The sequence below is a fragment of the Anas acuta genome, chromosome 8 (genome assembly GCF_963932015.1).
Source record: "Anas acuta chromosome 8, bAnaAcu1.1, whole genome shotgun sequence".
NCBI lineage: Eukaryota > Metazoa > Chordata > Aves > Anseriformes > Anatidae > Anas > Anas acuta.
Window position 1 is genome coordinate 12,257,526 of NC_088986.1, and position 16,429 is coordinate 12,273,954.

Here is a 16,429-nt window from a genome sequence, read left to right on the forward strand (position 1 = left end):
CTTTTGGTTATCGGCAGATGTACCAGCACCTGTGAAAACTCTCCAGTTCAGGGGAAGAGGAAGCAAGCTCGGTGCAGTTGTGCTATTGTACTTGCCACAGGGCAAAAGGATTTAGCTGCTGTGCTCCCACATGTATGCCACATAACACAGTCAGGTTTCACCATCTCTGCTTATACGTTTCCATTCCACACAGCTGAGGGCAAAATATTTCCTTCACAGGGATGCAAGGAAGATTAATTTGCTGGTATTTTTTGCAACTAGCAAGCCTGAATGTGTATGGAATCAAATCCCCTCCCCTGCTCCCTGTTTAATGTTTTTCATTGACACGGTAATTGTGTTTTAGGAACAGGTTCTCTTTTGCAAGACATTTCACATTGTTGTGACTCCTTTGATTTCAACACATGTTTTTGGAGTCAGCGGTGTAGTGTATCGGAAAGGAATTACATGATTTGTTCTACTATATAGAGTGTCTTTACTAAAAAAAAAATACTAATAATAAAATTGTAGGCAGTCATATCAATTTCCTTCCATTTTCTCAGTTTCTATAAATTGAGAAAATGCATTTCTTCGTTTCTAATTCTTGACATTTTTCCCTTACCAAGGTGGTCCTGGGTCTGGCAAAGGCAGCCAATGTGAACAGTTAGTGAAGAAGTACGGATTTACTCACCTGTCCACTGGTGACCTTCTCCAAAATGAGTTATCGTCATTATCAGAGAGAAGTAAATTGATCAAAGACATCATGGAATGTGGTGAACCTGTGCCAGGAGTAAGCTACAGTTTTATCTGTGGTCCTAATTGTTAAGAGCAATGGTAGTACATAGATTGTCTAAAAGGGTGGAAATAAGAGGTTATTCCGATTTAAGGAAAATGAATCTGCAACTTGAGGGAGAAGTTTCCTCATCGTCAGATCTGTGGCACTTCTCTTCCCTTTCTGTGCCAGTAGTTGTTTACATTTCAGACTCCCATACACAATATAGATTACTCAAGAAATACAGTGAGACAGATGCTGTACTATACATTGCAGAATGTAGGAATAAGTACAGGAAACAGAAACTTTATGTCCATTTTATAACTTTGCATTCCAAATTCAGAGCTGGTCCTCCTGGCAGCTGCTCTAATTTACAATACCTGCAGCATTTCCCTGCAGAGCTGGCTAACATCCCAGAGTAGCTGGACTGCAGTTTAATGGAGACTATGAAGACAGTTTGTTGTTCTCAGCTGAACTTGACTTTCACATGGCAGGTCTGCAGCCTGACCTCTTGATGGGTCTTCAGCAAGTGCAGTTAGATCGTAGTATGTGCTTGCTAATGAAATTCACTGGGAAGTGCTGCTCATGGGAAAATAAAAGCTACCATGAGACTTGATTTTGATTGCTTTGCTCTTCAGTGTGTTTGATCAGAAGAGGTGTCTTATCTCATTACATGTAATATAATTATATCAATGACAGAACAAAATGCCATCAGATTAGAAAATGCAGCAGCACTGCCCCCAAAGTTTCACAGATATTAACATTAATTTTGAAACTATGAAATATTCCCAGCTATCCAGAGGGTACTTTAGAAACTCTTGGATGGGTTGCAACACTAGGTTTGTGTAGCATGTGCAGGTACCAAAGAAAAACACCTGCATTTGCAGGACATGCTTTTAGCAAAACAGATCAGAGTGGTTCTCAAGGGCATAGAACTAATGTTGGTATAACAAATAAAGATACCAGACTTTCTTATTAATTAATCAAGTAACTTCCTTTCTTTCCAATGCAGGGTATTGTCCTAGAGCTACTGAAGGAAGCCATGGTTGCCAATTTAGGGGACACAAAAGGATTTCTGATCGATGGTTATCCCCGGGAGCTGAATGAAGCAAAAGAGTTTGAGAGCAAGGTGACCATGTAGTTGTAATTCTGTTACTTCTCCTATTAAGATAGGACTGTACTTCTAGTGCTGATAGGGTGCCCATCTTCAGTGGATTGCAACAGCATGGATTGGCTCTTTTTTTTGTAAAGAGCCAATCCATCAGCCCAAAAAATAGTTTTGCTGCTGATCACTGAGACTTTGGCACCCCATTAATATAGTTATTATAGCTTTTGCCCTTGCCTATGCAGACAGTAAAGGCTTATTTTAGCTAGATTTTTTTTATAAAAGCTGGGAGCAATTCTCATTTAGTGAAAATTACCATTTTAGAATGAGTTTTCTAATTCTATGGGATGGGTGCTACACATCTCATGAAAATATCATCAAGCACTGCATGGTGGAGGTACATGAAGGTCTGTGTCACCACAATTAATACCTCCTACCATTAAGCCAGCTCTGCTAAAGCTTGCTGCCACTTTGAATCAGTAAACAGATTAAATTTTTGTCATGACTAACAGGTGATATAACCATAAAAAGAGTGTTTTGCAAGTGACTATGTGGCAGTTTTGAGAGTTATTGATTTCCTCAGTATGTGCTAAGACTTACTTAGAAATCTCCGCTGTCCATTTCTCAATCTGCAGAAAATACTCCATATAAAACCCATGAATGGATTTACTAGGGCTTGTAAGAAAGGAAATGTTGAATTAAGGGAAATAGTTAACTACAAGTTCTATCAAATTACACTTCACAAATGTCCTATGCATGCTTGAAGGGTAATAAAGCTTTAATGAATTATCTATTTTCTCTCTGAAAACAGCTGCTTTATTTAGCTGATTAACACAAAAGCCTTTCAAGACTTACAGACAGCATCAGAAACTAGAAAAAATAATGGGCAGTAGGAGTTGGTAGAGAAGCCATTTGCAGAAATGTTGGCCTATTAGTTCCTTTACTAAATTGCCACAGACCATTAAAAAGAGATTAGAGATTTCTCTTGTAAATAACTCTTGGAAATCAGTGTGTCTTGGACTGTGGCATTGCCAGGCAAACAGGTCTTAATCCAGTGCAAAAGCAGAGCCCCTTTCAGTTCCCGTAGACACAATCGCAGCAAAAGATCTTGTAGTCCTGAACCTTCTTTGCCATTTGGAGTAAAATACAAGGACCCCAAGGGATAACTTTGGAATTGCTATGTCATACCTGTTTTGAATTGATGCTTCCACTCCAGCTTTTGCAGGGTGAATTTGGCTGCTCAGAAATTCTATGAATTTTTTTTAAATGACTCATTAGTGAGATAATGCTCTGCAATTCTTTCTAAAGGGTGGTCAGAAGTTCTTCCTATGCAGTAATGGAATGAAATGCGGTGGGTATAAACTAATGGTGGCAAAGTGCATGTGAATAATGCTACATATCTACATGGTGTACAAAAAACATAATTGTTAACAAAGAGCTGTTCTATTTAGAAGACTTTAGGAATAGTGCTTATATTTAAAAGCTTGACAGCCCTAACTAGAATTAGGTATGTAGAAACAGTTCATTCTCCAGCACGTTTTGCCCAAATCCTTTCTGTGATATAACTGAACTTTTTACTAGCCATAATTCTAGAGAAGCAGAAGTCCACAGAATAATTTCTCCCAATCTTAGTTCAATTAGACAAAAAGGGCATTTGTTGAAATCATTGATTAAGCCCACATCTGTTTTTAACTTGATTTAAGTCTCTGCAATGTTAAAACTGCCTTTCAAATTCAACTGCTGCTAATGCTAATGACATTAATGTTCTCTCTCATCTGTATGGAAAAAATGGTTGGAAAAAAGCCTGTCATTGAACTGTCCAGGATAATCCCTTAGATTCAGCTGTCTCTTAGAATGTCATTAAAGTAGTACAAAGGTCAACACAATGCAATGATCCCCAGTCAAAGCCACAAGGCCTAACATGAAATATTTACCTTTAGCATATTTCATTCTGTAAAGAACGCAAACTAGGGTAGCAACATCAGTTTCCATGTATCAGTCATTTAGATTTCCTTTGCTGTAGCCATGCAAAAAACAAAACAAAACAAAACAAACAACAACAACACATAAATATCTAATGGTCACTAGTGTGAAGAACAATTATCTTTTCTCAAGACTATCTCACTCTTTTCTATAAGATGTTCTGCAAATCTCTGCTGGAAGGAATGAGAAAAAGCCTGAGAACATCATTGAAAGCTTCAATGTATAACTGCATGGAAAATCTATTACATTATTTATCTCAGATCCTGTAACACTTTTATTTTACTTGCTAGAGTGGAGTTTATCACTTTAGATTCAGACCAACAGTTGTTGCTCAGATAAAACTTTGTGTCAGATAGAGCTGTATCTGAGCAGGGCACATGACAGAGTGTATTGCAAGATTCATTCCAAAAGACTTGCATATTTATATTATCTTGGGGAAAGAATGATAGAGATTGTTTTTTAGAGCTTTTGGATCTCTCCTAAAATATTATCAGGAATATTTTGTTGTTTCTTGCAAGTTATTTTTCACTCATAAAGTACCAAAGTATCTAATGTCAAATGCAGATAGAGACAATTACTTACTATCTGTCCCAAAGCCTGAGAATAAAAATAGATAAAACCCTATTTATGTTGTTTATAGGAAAGGGCAGACCCTCCCTCAGGACTAGTTTGGCACTAGCCAAAAAGTATTAAGTGGTAGGCATCTCATAGAATTTGGAAATGATTCACCAATTTGCAAATGCAGTGTAATTTATCAAATCTTTATGCCATGGGTAGTAATGGTGCAGAGTTACACTGCAAATATTGACATAAGATAATGTGTAACACAAAATAATTCACCGGACATATTCCTGTAAGTCCAATGACAAACATTTGATGGTATTCCTGAGCCTGTGTGTTGCCACTCATTTCCAGTTCAAGTGGGCACACTTTAATTTGGACATTTTCTTGGGTTTACCCTTGAAGCTCTAAGCTATAGTTTACTACTCCCTAAATTTTATATTATACTTTTCACAGACTGAAAAAAAATAAAGGATAGAAGAATAACTGTGCCAAGCATACCATGAGTCCAGTGCTTTTTGCATCAAGCTTTTATCAAACAATTGCAAATGATTAATATATTGATGAGCTTCAGTTGAAGCAGTCAGAATTTTTCAGATCTTATCTCATATTCTCTGTATGTGTAGAGTTCAATCAAGTCTTGACCCTCAAGACTAGGATTTCTAAATTCTGCTACAAAAAGAGGTGTTTGTTAGTAAGCATAATTTCTTCCTAAACAAATAAGTAATTTGCTAATAATTTTCTTGATGACTATTTCAGTAGCATTTCTTTTTAAAGTTATCAAAACAAAATAGGCTTTGCCAGGCCACTGGTTTGCATACTTATTGTCTTTTTTTTTTCTAGATTGGAGAACCAAAACTTGTGTTTTGTCTGGACTGCTCTGCAGAAACCATGAGCAGTCGCCTTTTGATGAGAAGTCAGAGCAGTCAGCACTTTGACAGTGCTGAAACCATCAAGGAAGGAATCGAAAGCTATTACCAAGCAGCAAAACCTGTGATTGCATACTATGAAAAAAAGGCACAGTTATGCAAGGTAAATTGATTGACCTTTTGAATTAAATGATTGCTTTTTACTTCCATTATATAAGCACTATTCAGAAAATACTGACACAACACCATTTATGTACTATATTAGTTGCTGCACTTCAGAGTTCTCATCTTTCACTTACCTGGTTTGTTTGAAAATTCTCAAATTTCTGAATTCCATGGTATAAGTTGAAAGAATAAAAACACAAATTTATCCTGATTCTGACAACATATCCTGAATCACTACCTCATCTGTATAGATTCTCTTGCTAAATATTAATGCTGAAAAGCTTTTGTTTAGGTATTAGGATTTATTTCTCTATAAAGGCTTTCACAATTAGGATGAAAGATTATATTAATCCAAAGCCCCTTAGTTACCTTTACACAGCTGACAGTGTATATCCTGAAATAAAACAGACCTGCACACAAGAAAGATCTTTCAGCTGGTATAAATGACATATTTATATTAATTTCAGTTAATTACTTCAGTTTACACCTGCTGAGGATGTGAAATTTAAAGCATTTTTTATATTCTCTGATCAATACTTTGCAGAGAAGCAAGACAAATTCCATCAGTGCAATTAACTGATGGATATGCTGGCAAATCTCTAATCTCATTTACATAGGATGTTTATATTCCTTTTTATACATTTTCTTCTTGATCATGGCCAACTGTGCCTGATCATCAGCTACAGAAAGTGCTGGTCTTGCTGATCCTTCTCGTCCTAAAAGTGAAAGAATCCAGTAATACTTTCTGGAATTATTCTGGGAGCTTCTTTCTAGAGGCTGTAGCAAGTACGCAAGTCACGTGTGCTTTTAAGGTTGAAAAATGTGTTCTGTTTTTCTTGAAAACTCCATATTGAAATACTCACTTAATGCACTTTTTACTAAACTGGTAAAATACATGTCTGCTGTCAAAGACGTGAATCCATTATGTATTTAATTAGAGAGACAGCCCCTATCACAACCCCCTGCCACCAAACACTTATGATGTAGACAAGTATTTGTTCAGCTATTTATCAGCATTTGGAGAACACTGCCAAAATATTCGGCAAAGGTAGACTTTTAAAATTAGGCCTCCCAGATTATCCTTGGTACCACTGGACAGTCTCAGGTAGAAGCCTCCAGCCCCGGTACCTGTACAGCAAGGAGCGGAAGTAAATGTAGTTTAGATCGTTTATGGGAGAGGGAAGTGATTTTATTTATTAATTTATTTATTTTTAACCAAGTGTTGTTGAACAATTGTGGGATCTATTTTAATGTTTACTTTCCACCTATAGTCAAATTGTAAAAGTAGATCTAAAATCTAAGATTCACACAGTGCAGTTGGCTTCAATAGCTATTTTGATCCAAATACTCCTCACCAGTTCTGCAGTGAGTACTGCTAGAATAAGTAGCAAAAAATAAATAAACAAACAATCAAACATTCAATTTTGGAAATGCACTAAATACTTTGAAAGAAGTGGGTTTTGTTTGTTTGTTTCCTGGAAGGAATGCTTGTATAGGAATTTTTTCTAGGTGATATTCTTGGATAAGTGATCCCAAAGAGTTCAGACTGACTTGGTCAATCATGCAACAAACATAGTGAATCATTGCATACTTCCACTACCCAGCCCTCCTTTGATCAGAAGGCTGGACAAGATGACCCACTGAGGTTCTTTCCAGCCTGTATTATCATTTGTAAATGCACATCTTTCAAACCTGTACGTTATTTGGGTCAACAATTTGAAGAATAAAGACCAAAAAAATCAAATTAAGACTTGGTCAACAGCTGTTTCCACATAATACAAAATGTGTTGATTGTGATACACAATATTTGCTTGAAGTTAAACTATGTGGAAAATTACGAAAAAATAGACATTTATGTTTACAGTTTTTAAACAATTTCAGCAGTGAATATGTTTAAGCTGCATGTGTTGAAGAAAGCTGAGAGTAAATAGAAAAGTTTGCAGTTCCCAGGTTCCCTGGACATGGGGTTAGTTTCTTATTTATAGCAACATATTTTAGAGGCTGCATAAACATTGACATTAGCAGCCACTCTGATGTTCTCTGAATGAAGAAAGAAAATTTGGGTCAAAAGCAAAAAGAATATCAGTAACACTTCTAAATGTCCCCCTCCCTCCCTCCTCCTCCTCGCTTTATTTATTTTTTGAATTATTTTAGGCTAGGCTAAAATAGTTCTTGGTTTTTGTTATTTATGATATCACACACATACACTGAATACTGAGACTTTACCTACTGGCAGTCTATTTATTTATTTATTTATTTATTTACTGATTTTATTTATAACAGCAAATGTTTTCATCTTGAGGAATCTGTTCATTCCTAAGTTTTTATCTTGTTTAAGTTTATTCCTAATTTTTTATTACTCTCCACCACCGACCAGCACAGGCTGAAGATGTTAGATGTTAGCATCCTATTTAGATGCCTCTGCCTCTATAATTCTGCTCACTGAAGGAAATGTGTTATATGACAAGCAAAGTTACCAAAGTGAATTTACAGGTGTTGCTTTGAAGACCTCTCAAAAGAAAAGATTTCATCTACATTCACAGAGTCTTTAAACTAATCCATGTGACTCCAGACAAGATGCTTTTGTACTTCTCTCAGGCAAAGCTGATGGGGTCTAACAGCTTTAGGGAAGGTGCTGTTTACAGATCCAGGTCTAGCTGTGATCCCAGAATAAGTGACAGCCAAAGCATCTGAAGAGAATCTATTTAAGACAAGGAGAGAATAAGGGTTCAAACAAATCTTTAGTTGCCTTCTTCTGGAAAGTTATATCGTGCCCAGGACTGATTTTTCAACAGAAGCAGCTCTTCAGGGGAGCACCCATGTGAGCTTTATGTCCCGTGAGATTCCAGCCAGGCCCTTTCTTAGGAGTTGATGGAGGAGTTTCAAAGGAGTTGATGTTGAGATTTTAAGAGTCTAAATCCCACCTAACTGCCATGAAAATTAGCATCAGACTTTTTTTGTCAGCTTTTTGCAGCGTGTGACTTCTAGATGAAGTGATGTTTAATTGTGTAAGTGATCATGTTTTACAGATCTTAATTATAGCACCCAGCCCCTGCTTTGCCACAGAGGAGAAAGTCAGAATTGTTGAACAGACTTATTTAACAACAAAATCGGTCTGGAGTGTTGATATTATTTGATTTCTCCATTTTAAGTGTATTTAGGGCTAAGCAGTTTTCCATGGACTGGGAACAGCACATGGCAATGATGGTACATGTTTAACTTGTCCTATCCAGCCCAGAAGTTTTCAATCTGGAAACAGGCAGGAGATTAAATATGCAAATGTAAAATTCAGACCTGGGCGTAAGGCCAGCAGAGGGGTTGGTGTGGGAATTAAAAGTCAGATGAGCACTCAATGGAGGAGGAACTGCTCTGTTGTGCCACATCAAGGTGTACTTGAGACCACAATGTCAAATTGGCTTGCTCATTCTCTTTTCTGGAACAGGGATTACAGCATGGGTGGCAGGAGCCTAATAAACCCAACAGAGACCGAAAAATTCAGGTCTGACTTCTGCAGTTATTGGGAATTCTTCTCTTTGCTTTATTTACACAGAAAAGATGAAGGTATATGGTTGTAACAGCATTCCCATTTTAATCAATGAGAATTTTATGACATTCTCTAAACCCAGAGTTATTGTGCATTGATGCAGTAATAATTAACCAATATCATATGTGGGAATGGAGTATTGCTCTGTTCTGCTGATCTCTGAACAAGAACAGTGACCCAACAGAGCTGCCAGAAGATCAGGACTGTCTGAAATTTCCCTTTGTACCAAGATTACCTGTCAGTGTTGCTGCACAGCAGTGGAAGTGCAAGACATGCACAAAGGGTGGAACCTTTGGATGCAGATGAAATGTCTGTGAATCTGACAGGAATAAATAATGGTGATCCTTCCAGCTGCTTAGCTGAGATGAAGGACTGTGATGTAACTCACAGGGATGTATTTACGAGGGAAGAGGAACTGACAAAATGAAGGGCAAAGAATAACAGTGTCCTTTGTTCGCTTTTCTGCTAAGGTATTAAGTTTCCAAATTGCGTTCTGAAAGGCAAAGTAGCTGTAGCAGCGAGCTAGAAAATCTCCAATTTATTTAAAAAATAATCATCTTTTGGGGATATGGTTTAATGTTCCATAGTTGCTTTTATGGTCAGTTACAGAACATCCACCTGCTGCTAATGACAGCAAAGAGGTGCTTTTTAAGAAAGAATTCACTGGAAATCTGAGGGCTGAAAGCGCTTCTCAAACAAATAAAACAGTTGCAAATTGACTAATTCTGTGGGATGCAGATGCTCAGGTGAATGAAATATACTATGCTAGCTGTAGTAAGCAGATAGATATTGTTGCTCTTGAATTTATTTCTTGGTGAATTCTGAGGCATCTGGACAGAACAGTATATTTGAAAATTTGGTCAGCACCTACTCGTTTTTTAACTTGCCTAAATGTAAATATCTTTGAATACGTGGCCCTCTGTCAATTGAGAAGAAAGGGAGGAAAAAAAAAAAAAAAAGAAAGGAAAAAAAAAAGATTGTTTTTAATGTCTGACTCATACTTTAAAGCTTTTTCCAAGTGACAGTATGTAGGAGGGTAATAAGTAATAGAGCAGTGCCTTGGTAGTCAAGCAAGACAAGGCTGATCCTACCTAGTTAACATCAAAACAGTAGGTGTCTCAAATACAACGTCCCTAGTCAAACAGCCATCTGAGGAAAAGGAACATGACTATAACAAACAAGGAAGGCATCCCAGAGCAGATTTCCGTAAACCTTCATTATTGCAGATCACACCATATTTATTGAAGCTTAACCTAAAAACTTCAACTATAATGCATTCCCTTTCCCTTTCCCTTTTCCTTTCCCTTTCCCTTTCCCTTTCCCTTTCCCTTTCCCTTTCCCTTTCCCTTTCCCTTTCCCTTTCCCTTTCCCTTTCCCTTTCCCTTTCCCTTTCCCTTTCCCTTTCCCTTTCCCTTTCCCTTTCCCTTTCCCTTTTCCTTTCCCTTTCCCTTTCCCTTTCCCTTTCCCTTTCCCTTTCCCTTTCCCTTTTCCTTTCCCTTTCCTTTTTCTTTCTCTCTTTCTTTCTCTTTCTTTTTCTTTTTTTCTTTCTTCTTTTTCACAGTATTGTAATACTGTTTTTTTCTAAAATTAAAGTCACATACTGTTTAAGCAGAAATTATTAGATTCTTAGCACACACATTTCACATATCCATTATGAAACAAACATAACTGTAAGAACTGTAAGCAGATGGCCACACTGAATCAGCCACCATCTACCATCTCATGATCTTCCACTTCTGAGCTTTCTCATGCTGCTATCCCCTACTAGAAGTTTCTCTGGGGAGGGACAGATGTGTAATTTTCCCTTCAGAGAAAGGATAGAGCAATGCTAATAATGATAGTAAGTATGTAATTTATTTCCATCTTTTGAAAGGTTATCAGAGAATCATTAACCCTGGCAGGTAAGTACTTGGGGAACAAAAGAACAAGTATTCCTTTGTCACTCCCCCTGGTGGTTTGTGACCCATCAGATGAGACACCAGTGTGAAAAGATGCATCAGAAACGTTAGCAGGTGGTTATAGATAACACACAGTGTTATTCACACCAAATGTGAATCAGGGCAGCATGTTTCTCCTGGATTTCCAGACAGCTTGATCTGCTGGTTCTGATTGTACTGTACTACCAGGCTAAAAGAGTTTTTTAACTATTTAAGGACAAAAATATGTTAGTGACAACACAGCTGACCTTGACTGACCCGCAATAAGAAGCTTCTAACCAGTGAGTTTATTCCAGTCTCAGACTTTCTGAAAACCGCAGTCCTCAGCCATCCCCTCTCCAGGCAGTTTTTTCTTGGTGGCAGTAGACATTTAGGGTTCTAGCTCCCCAAACCTACAAGTGGAGATCTGATGACAGAAGATTTAACTAGCTGATTTTAATGCCAAAATGAGCAACATTGCACTATAATCATTATTTCCATCATCTTTCAAATAAGTTCATTAAATTGTTCTGTGTTAGAAGTTGCCTAAAGTCGTAGTGGCATTTCAGACCTAAAAGCACTGTATAAAACCATAGCTAGATCTTGCTTTTAACATCAGAAAATAGCCTTGAATAACCTTGAAAACAGTCCTAGTTCATGAGATTTCTTCTAATCGAAAAATACAGTTTTCTCTCCTGGAACTGCAGAGAATGCCACTGAATTACTGCTGTACTAGCTGTGAATTATTGTCACATTAAGTTAGTTTTGTGCCATGACATTAAGTTAGTTTTATGAATTGGACCTTTGTTATTTTGGAGGCCAGCATGGGGCTGTCATTAGTCAAGCTCATCCATATTTTACTGTGACTGTTAGGAAGGCAGCGTTCCAGCCAGTCATAAAGGGCAGCAATTTCTGTGCTCACAAACCTAATTCTTCATCACAGCAGCCTGGACCTGGACCTGAGAATCAATCCCAGTTCTAGAAAAGGTCAGGAGACACCTATGGCAAGACAGCTACACTGATTAGGTTCGATTGGTTAACCACTTCAGATGCATTTATGCAATAAAGAGATAATAAAAATACGTACTGAGCCAAAAGGATGCATATTTATCAAATACACTTACATTTTTTTATAGTAGAATACGTTATTACGTATACGTTATTTTATTAGTAGAATACGTTAGCATTTAGATCTTGTATATACATAAATGTGTCTCGCAAATGTGTATTTTTTTTTTTTTTTTTTGCATTTTTCTTCACTATCAGAGCTGTTTAGGACTAAAAGTCACCAAACATTCACCAAAGGCTGGCATTCACTCTGAGCTCCAACACAGATAACACTTCTTGCAGGAGCTGCAGAGGACAAATTCACATTCTGTACTGCCTCAAGCTCAGAGCTGTCTGTATGAGGCAGAATTCACATGGTGCTATTTTAGCTCCCTGCAAGCACAGTCACACTGGGTCAGCTTTCTGGGCGAAATCAGAGGAAGAGGAGGGCAGGCATTTCAACAAACAAGGAGATAACACCTTACTGCGTGCTTGTCTAATTTAGTCGTTCTCAAGGCATAAGCCCATGTGTTTATTGCAACTGTATGGAAGTGTTTTTTGCTGTGCTACACAGGCATGAGCAAGCCACCCATTTCAGAAGTAGAAGGTCTGCTAAGACTGATTTGGGTTAGACTGGTCACCAACCAGGGAACAGGCTGTCGGCCATCAGGTTTGCACTGTCTCCAGAGGTGTAGTCTCACGTGGCTGTCATGTGAATCAGAAGTTTCTGGGTGAGCTGTCAATTTAGCACAGCCTACATCTTCAGGCATTGAATCCAGTGTTTCCATCCTTAGGCAGGTTTTGCTATCGCAGCTGCTGCAATGAACTCTACTGGACCGGAATACTTTGTGCTAACTCACAGTGTTCACAGTGAGATCTAACTTCTCAAGTAGGTGAAGGACGGTGTGAAGCTTGGCACAACTGATTCTCAGCTGTGCATTTATCAGATCAAACGTCAGCTCTGGAGCTCGCAGTGTGCTCGCTGGCCAGACTGCGTGGCCCTGTCAGCACCAGGAGATCCTCTGGGCTGAAGAAATGCTGAGAGCTTTGAAGTGGCTGCAGCCTTCACCTGGCATGAAGTTTTTTCCCTGGGGGATAGCTGTACGGAGCAGGTGTCTTGGCAGTTGAGACAGACAAACCAAGCTGCTTTATAGTAGGCAAGATGGGAGCTGCTAGTTTTATTCTAATTTAGGAATCTAGGCTTTTGGTCCTGAATGGTTCTGTCTTCCCCCTTTCTCTTGGCACACATAGGTATCCATCCTCTAAGCCCTTTGCTTCTGTGCCATAGAGGGATTGTGAATGGCATGCAGCCCTTCTTTGTGACCTGACCTTTCTAAGGCACCACCTGCTCCATCAAAAACCTTCCTAACAAAGCTGCAATGGCAGCAAAAGAATCGTGCTTCTGAAAGATCGCCAGAATGGGCCTGGGTGGCTCAGACTGTAAGACCCCCTTGCTGTGAGTCCAAGGGGACCAGACCCTGTCAGGCTTATTAAAGGTTGGCCAGACTGGTGCTGTGTTGTTTCCAGAGCTGGAACTGCTGAGTTTGGGGCTAGCCCGCCTGGATCTGCCAGCATGTCTGATGGGATGTGACAAGGGACCAAACTTCGCAGCATCTGTGGCTGCCACCAAGAGTGAAACGAAGCTCTGGAGCACAAATGTGATCCCTCGCTGGCTCTCTGCAAGGAGCAGCTGCTGACTTTCACACAAGACTTAGCACTGAGGGACTTAAATGTGCGTTGAGTGCAGTCAGGCTCTACGGGAGCTGGCTGCAAGCAAGTGCGTCTGAGGGGATTTCATTGCCGATTTCAAAAATATATTTGGGGAGGGGCAGGGGACTGAAATTCCTTTCCTTCTACAGAACAAATTGGTGGCAGAAAAGTGCAATTGTCAGGAATATCCCCTTCAAACACTACAATTGTCTGGCGTCCTAGTCATCATCTTGGAGTTGAAAATGCAGTGTGTAGTTCAGAAACATAGGCTTTAGGAAACTTGTCATGGGTCTGACTAGAATGTGTACAAACTCGATGTCATGCATGCATGAAAGAGGAAGCATTGAGAAAGAAGCAGAGAAGAAGCTCGCTTTTGAGTAGAGAATCTGAAGACTCTCACCAGGGCATTTGAGGAACTGAATGACCGGCAGGTGCAGTCTGCAGGTGTACACAGCCAGCATGAAAGCTTCTGCAACTACTGTGAAGACAACAGAAAGCTCTCCTTCCTGAAGTAATTACCTGCATGGGTTGGACATGCAACTCATTGTTGAAAGAAACTTGTCAGTACGTTACATTTTCTAGGTAACAGAAACATTACTGGCTGCAAATGTTGTTGCCAATCACTACAAGGCAGCAATCTCTTTCTTGGAACAGTTTGGTCTTGTTCTTGTTGAAGTCGATTCACAAAAAAAAGAAAAAAAAAAAACTTGAACAGCCTGGACAACCTCTGGCCAAAACAGAAACTTTGTGTTATTAAAGAAACAAAAAACCGTCCCTGAAAGCGAGTGGTCATACAACAAAAGCAGGGCTGCTGTAAAACACAACTTGCCCATAGGTTGTAAGAAAACCAGAACTGATTCACCAATCTTGAAAATGGAAATACTCAGAAACACACAACCCTGCTTTCACTGTCATTTGGAAGCATTTAGGTCAGAGCATTGCATCCGCTGACTTTAGATGACAGAAAACAAATTAACAAATCATCAAATCATTCTTTCATTTCATTAAGGGTAGGGCATCAGAGCTTTTTTTTTTTTTTTTTTTTTTTCAGGTAAACATTGAAATAGTTTCTGCAAATCCTTGAAACTTGTCTGTATATCAAGGGTATAATTTTACTTTAAAGTACAAGTACTTCGGATAAAGAGCTCGATCTTCCTCATTTGATCAACGTGCTTTGCTCCAGACAATGAAACCTTCAGACTTTTCCACATAAATCTCTGGAAACAGCGAATAACTTTTATGGACGCCTCTTCATTTTATTGGGATGCTTGTAACATGAAACAGAACTTCTCTTTTATACTGGACCCCTTTTCTGTGCCATCATTGATATTTTAAAGATAATTATTTATAATTTAATCAGAACTACTTTTGTTTTCCTTCACAGGTTGATGCAGAAGCAACACCAGAGGATGTTTTTCTGGAAGTCTGCAAGTCAATTGACTCTTTTCTGAAAAACGAAGCGGCAGCGTTTTCAGCAGTAATGCAGTAACGGTCTGTACACAGCTTCACCTCACACGTGCACTTGGCAGTCATGAATAAAATGCTGTTCAAAGCAATACTGCTTTCTTGAGAGGTATCTGGGATTTGTGCATGTGGTATGTTATTTCAGATAATTTTTTTTCTCTGTTCAGACAATACACTCAATATAGAGTGTCCTGTATGCTAACTCCACACTAAGAACTGTATGTTGTTTTAGTGGTTGTTTGCTCTTCACGGGCTACAAGCAGCATGGTGAACAGCAGCTCTAGTTTGTATTTCATGATCTTATATATTTGATTGGAAGTCAGACACATTGCCTGGTCAGCAGTGAGCTCTTCAACCACACCATTCACTGTACAGCATATTAAGAACACTGCAATTGTCCCATTGATTTTTAATTAACAGTATTAATAGTTGGGGTATCACTTAGCTTGGTTTTTGTTTTTGTTTTTGTTTTTGTTTTCTTAGTGACTAAAATCTCTTGTTACATGCAGCTGTATGACAGCTAGAATTAGTAAAGCTAAAAGTTAAAATACAATTTTGCAGACATCCCCAGAACACAGCTACAACACAAAAAATAATTGAAAGCCAAGACACAGCTGAATACTGTGGAAGTCTGTCAGTCCTGTGAGGTCTGACTTGTCTCAGAGCAGACACCATTTTTGAAACAGCTGTCTTCTGCTGGAAAGTGCTGGGTATTATAAATGATGACTTCCCAGTTTTGTGGACTAAGGTGAAAATAATGATTGTATAGTGCAGTTACATGTGCAATTTGATAATTATCCACATTAACATCAGTTTTACTATATCAGCTAAAATCTACATATAAAGTTAACCATGAGCCAGGGATTAAAATAACCCAATATTTGCTTGCATCTTCAGTAGGCCACAACATCCATAACATCTGAAAAAAAGTCTGTAAAAATCATATCATATTTCCATTAAGTTAACAAAAATATTGTGGAGGTTCTTTGGTTTACTGACAACTAAATAAAAGCTTGTTTGACATTCCTATAAAATTGCATCCTCTTACTGGTACTACTGGATAAATTCAGTTGAAGTGGGTTGCATGATTGCTCTTTCTGTTAAAGTTGCACTTGATGCAGCAGATTTGTATTTTTAAAGTTACCTTTCTTGTAATGAGGACATAATACAAATAAAACATACAAAAATGAGGAGTAATAATTTCTGTTACAATTTATGTGGGTTTAATCCTTTTTAAAGCACAGTACATGACTTGGACATATAGTTCAAATCAGCATGCTTACAAAGTATGTCCTTTTTCCACTCAGGGCAGACTCT

At 38.4% G+C, this 16,429-nt stretch overlaps 1 protein-coding gene across 1 annotated transcript in view; it reads left to right on the forward strand.

The window, feature by feature from the left end:
* The window catches only part of AK5 (adenylate kinase 5), a 95,299-nt gene extending 79,153 nt beyond the window's left edge, over nucleotides 1–16,146 (forward strand). Inside the window, exons 11-14 of the mRNA XM_068691398.1 lie at nucleotides 603–766; nucleotides 1,761–1,877; nucleotides 5,241–5,429; nucleotides 15,033–16,146. Coding sequence (XP_068547499.1) covers nucleotides 603–766; nucleotides 1,761–1,877; nucleotides 5,241–5,429; nucleotides 15,033–15,137 — 575 coding nt within the window. The 3' untranslated portion in view covers nucleotides 15,138–16,146. The remainder of the gene's footprint in view (nucleotides 1–602; nucleotides 767–1,760; nucleotides 1,878–5,240; nucleotides 5,430–15,032) is intronic.
* Nucleotides 16,147–16,429: the final 283 nt, after the last annotated feature.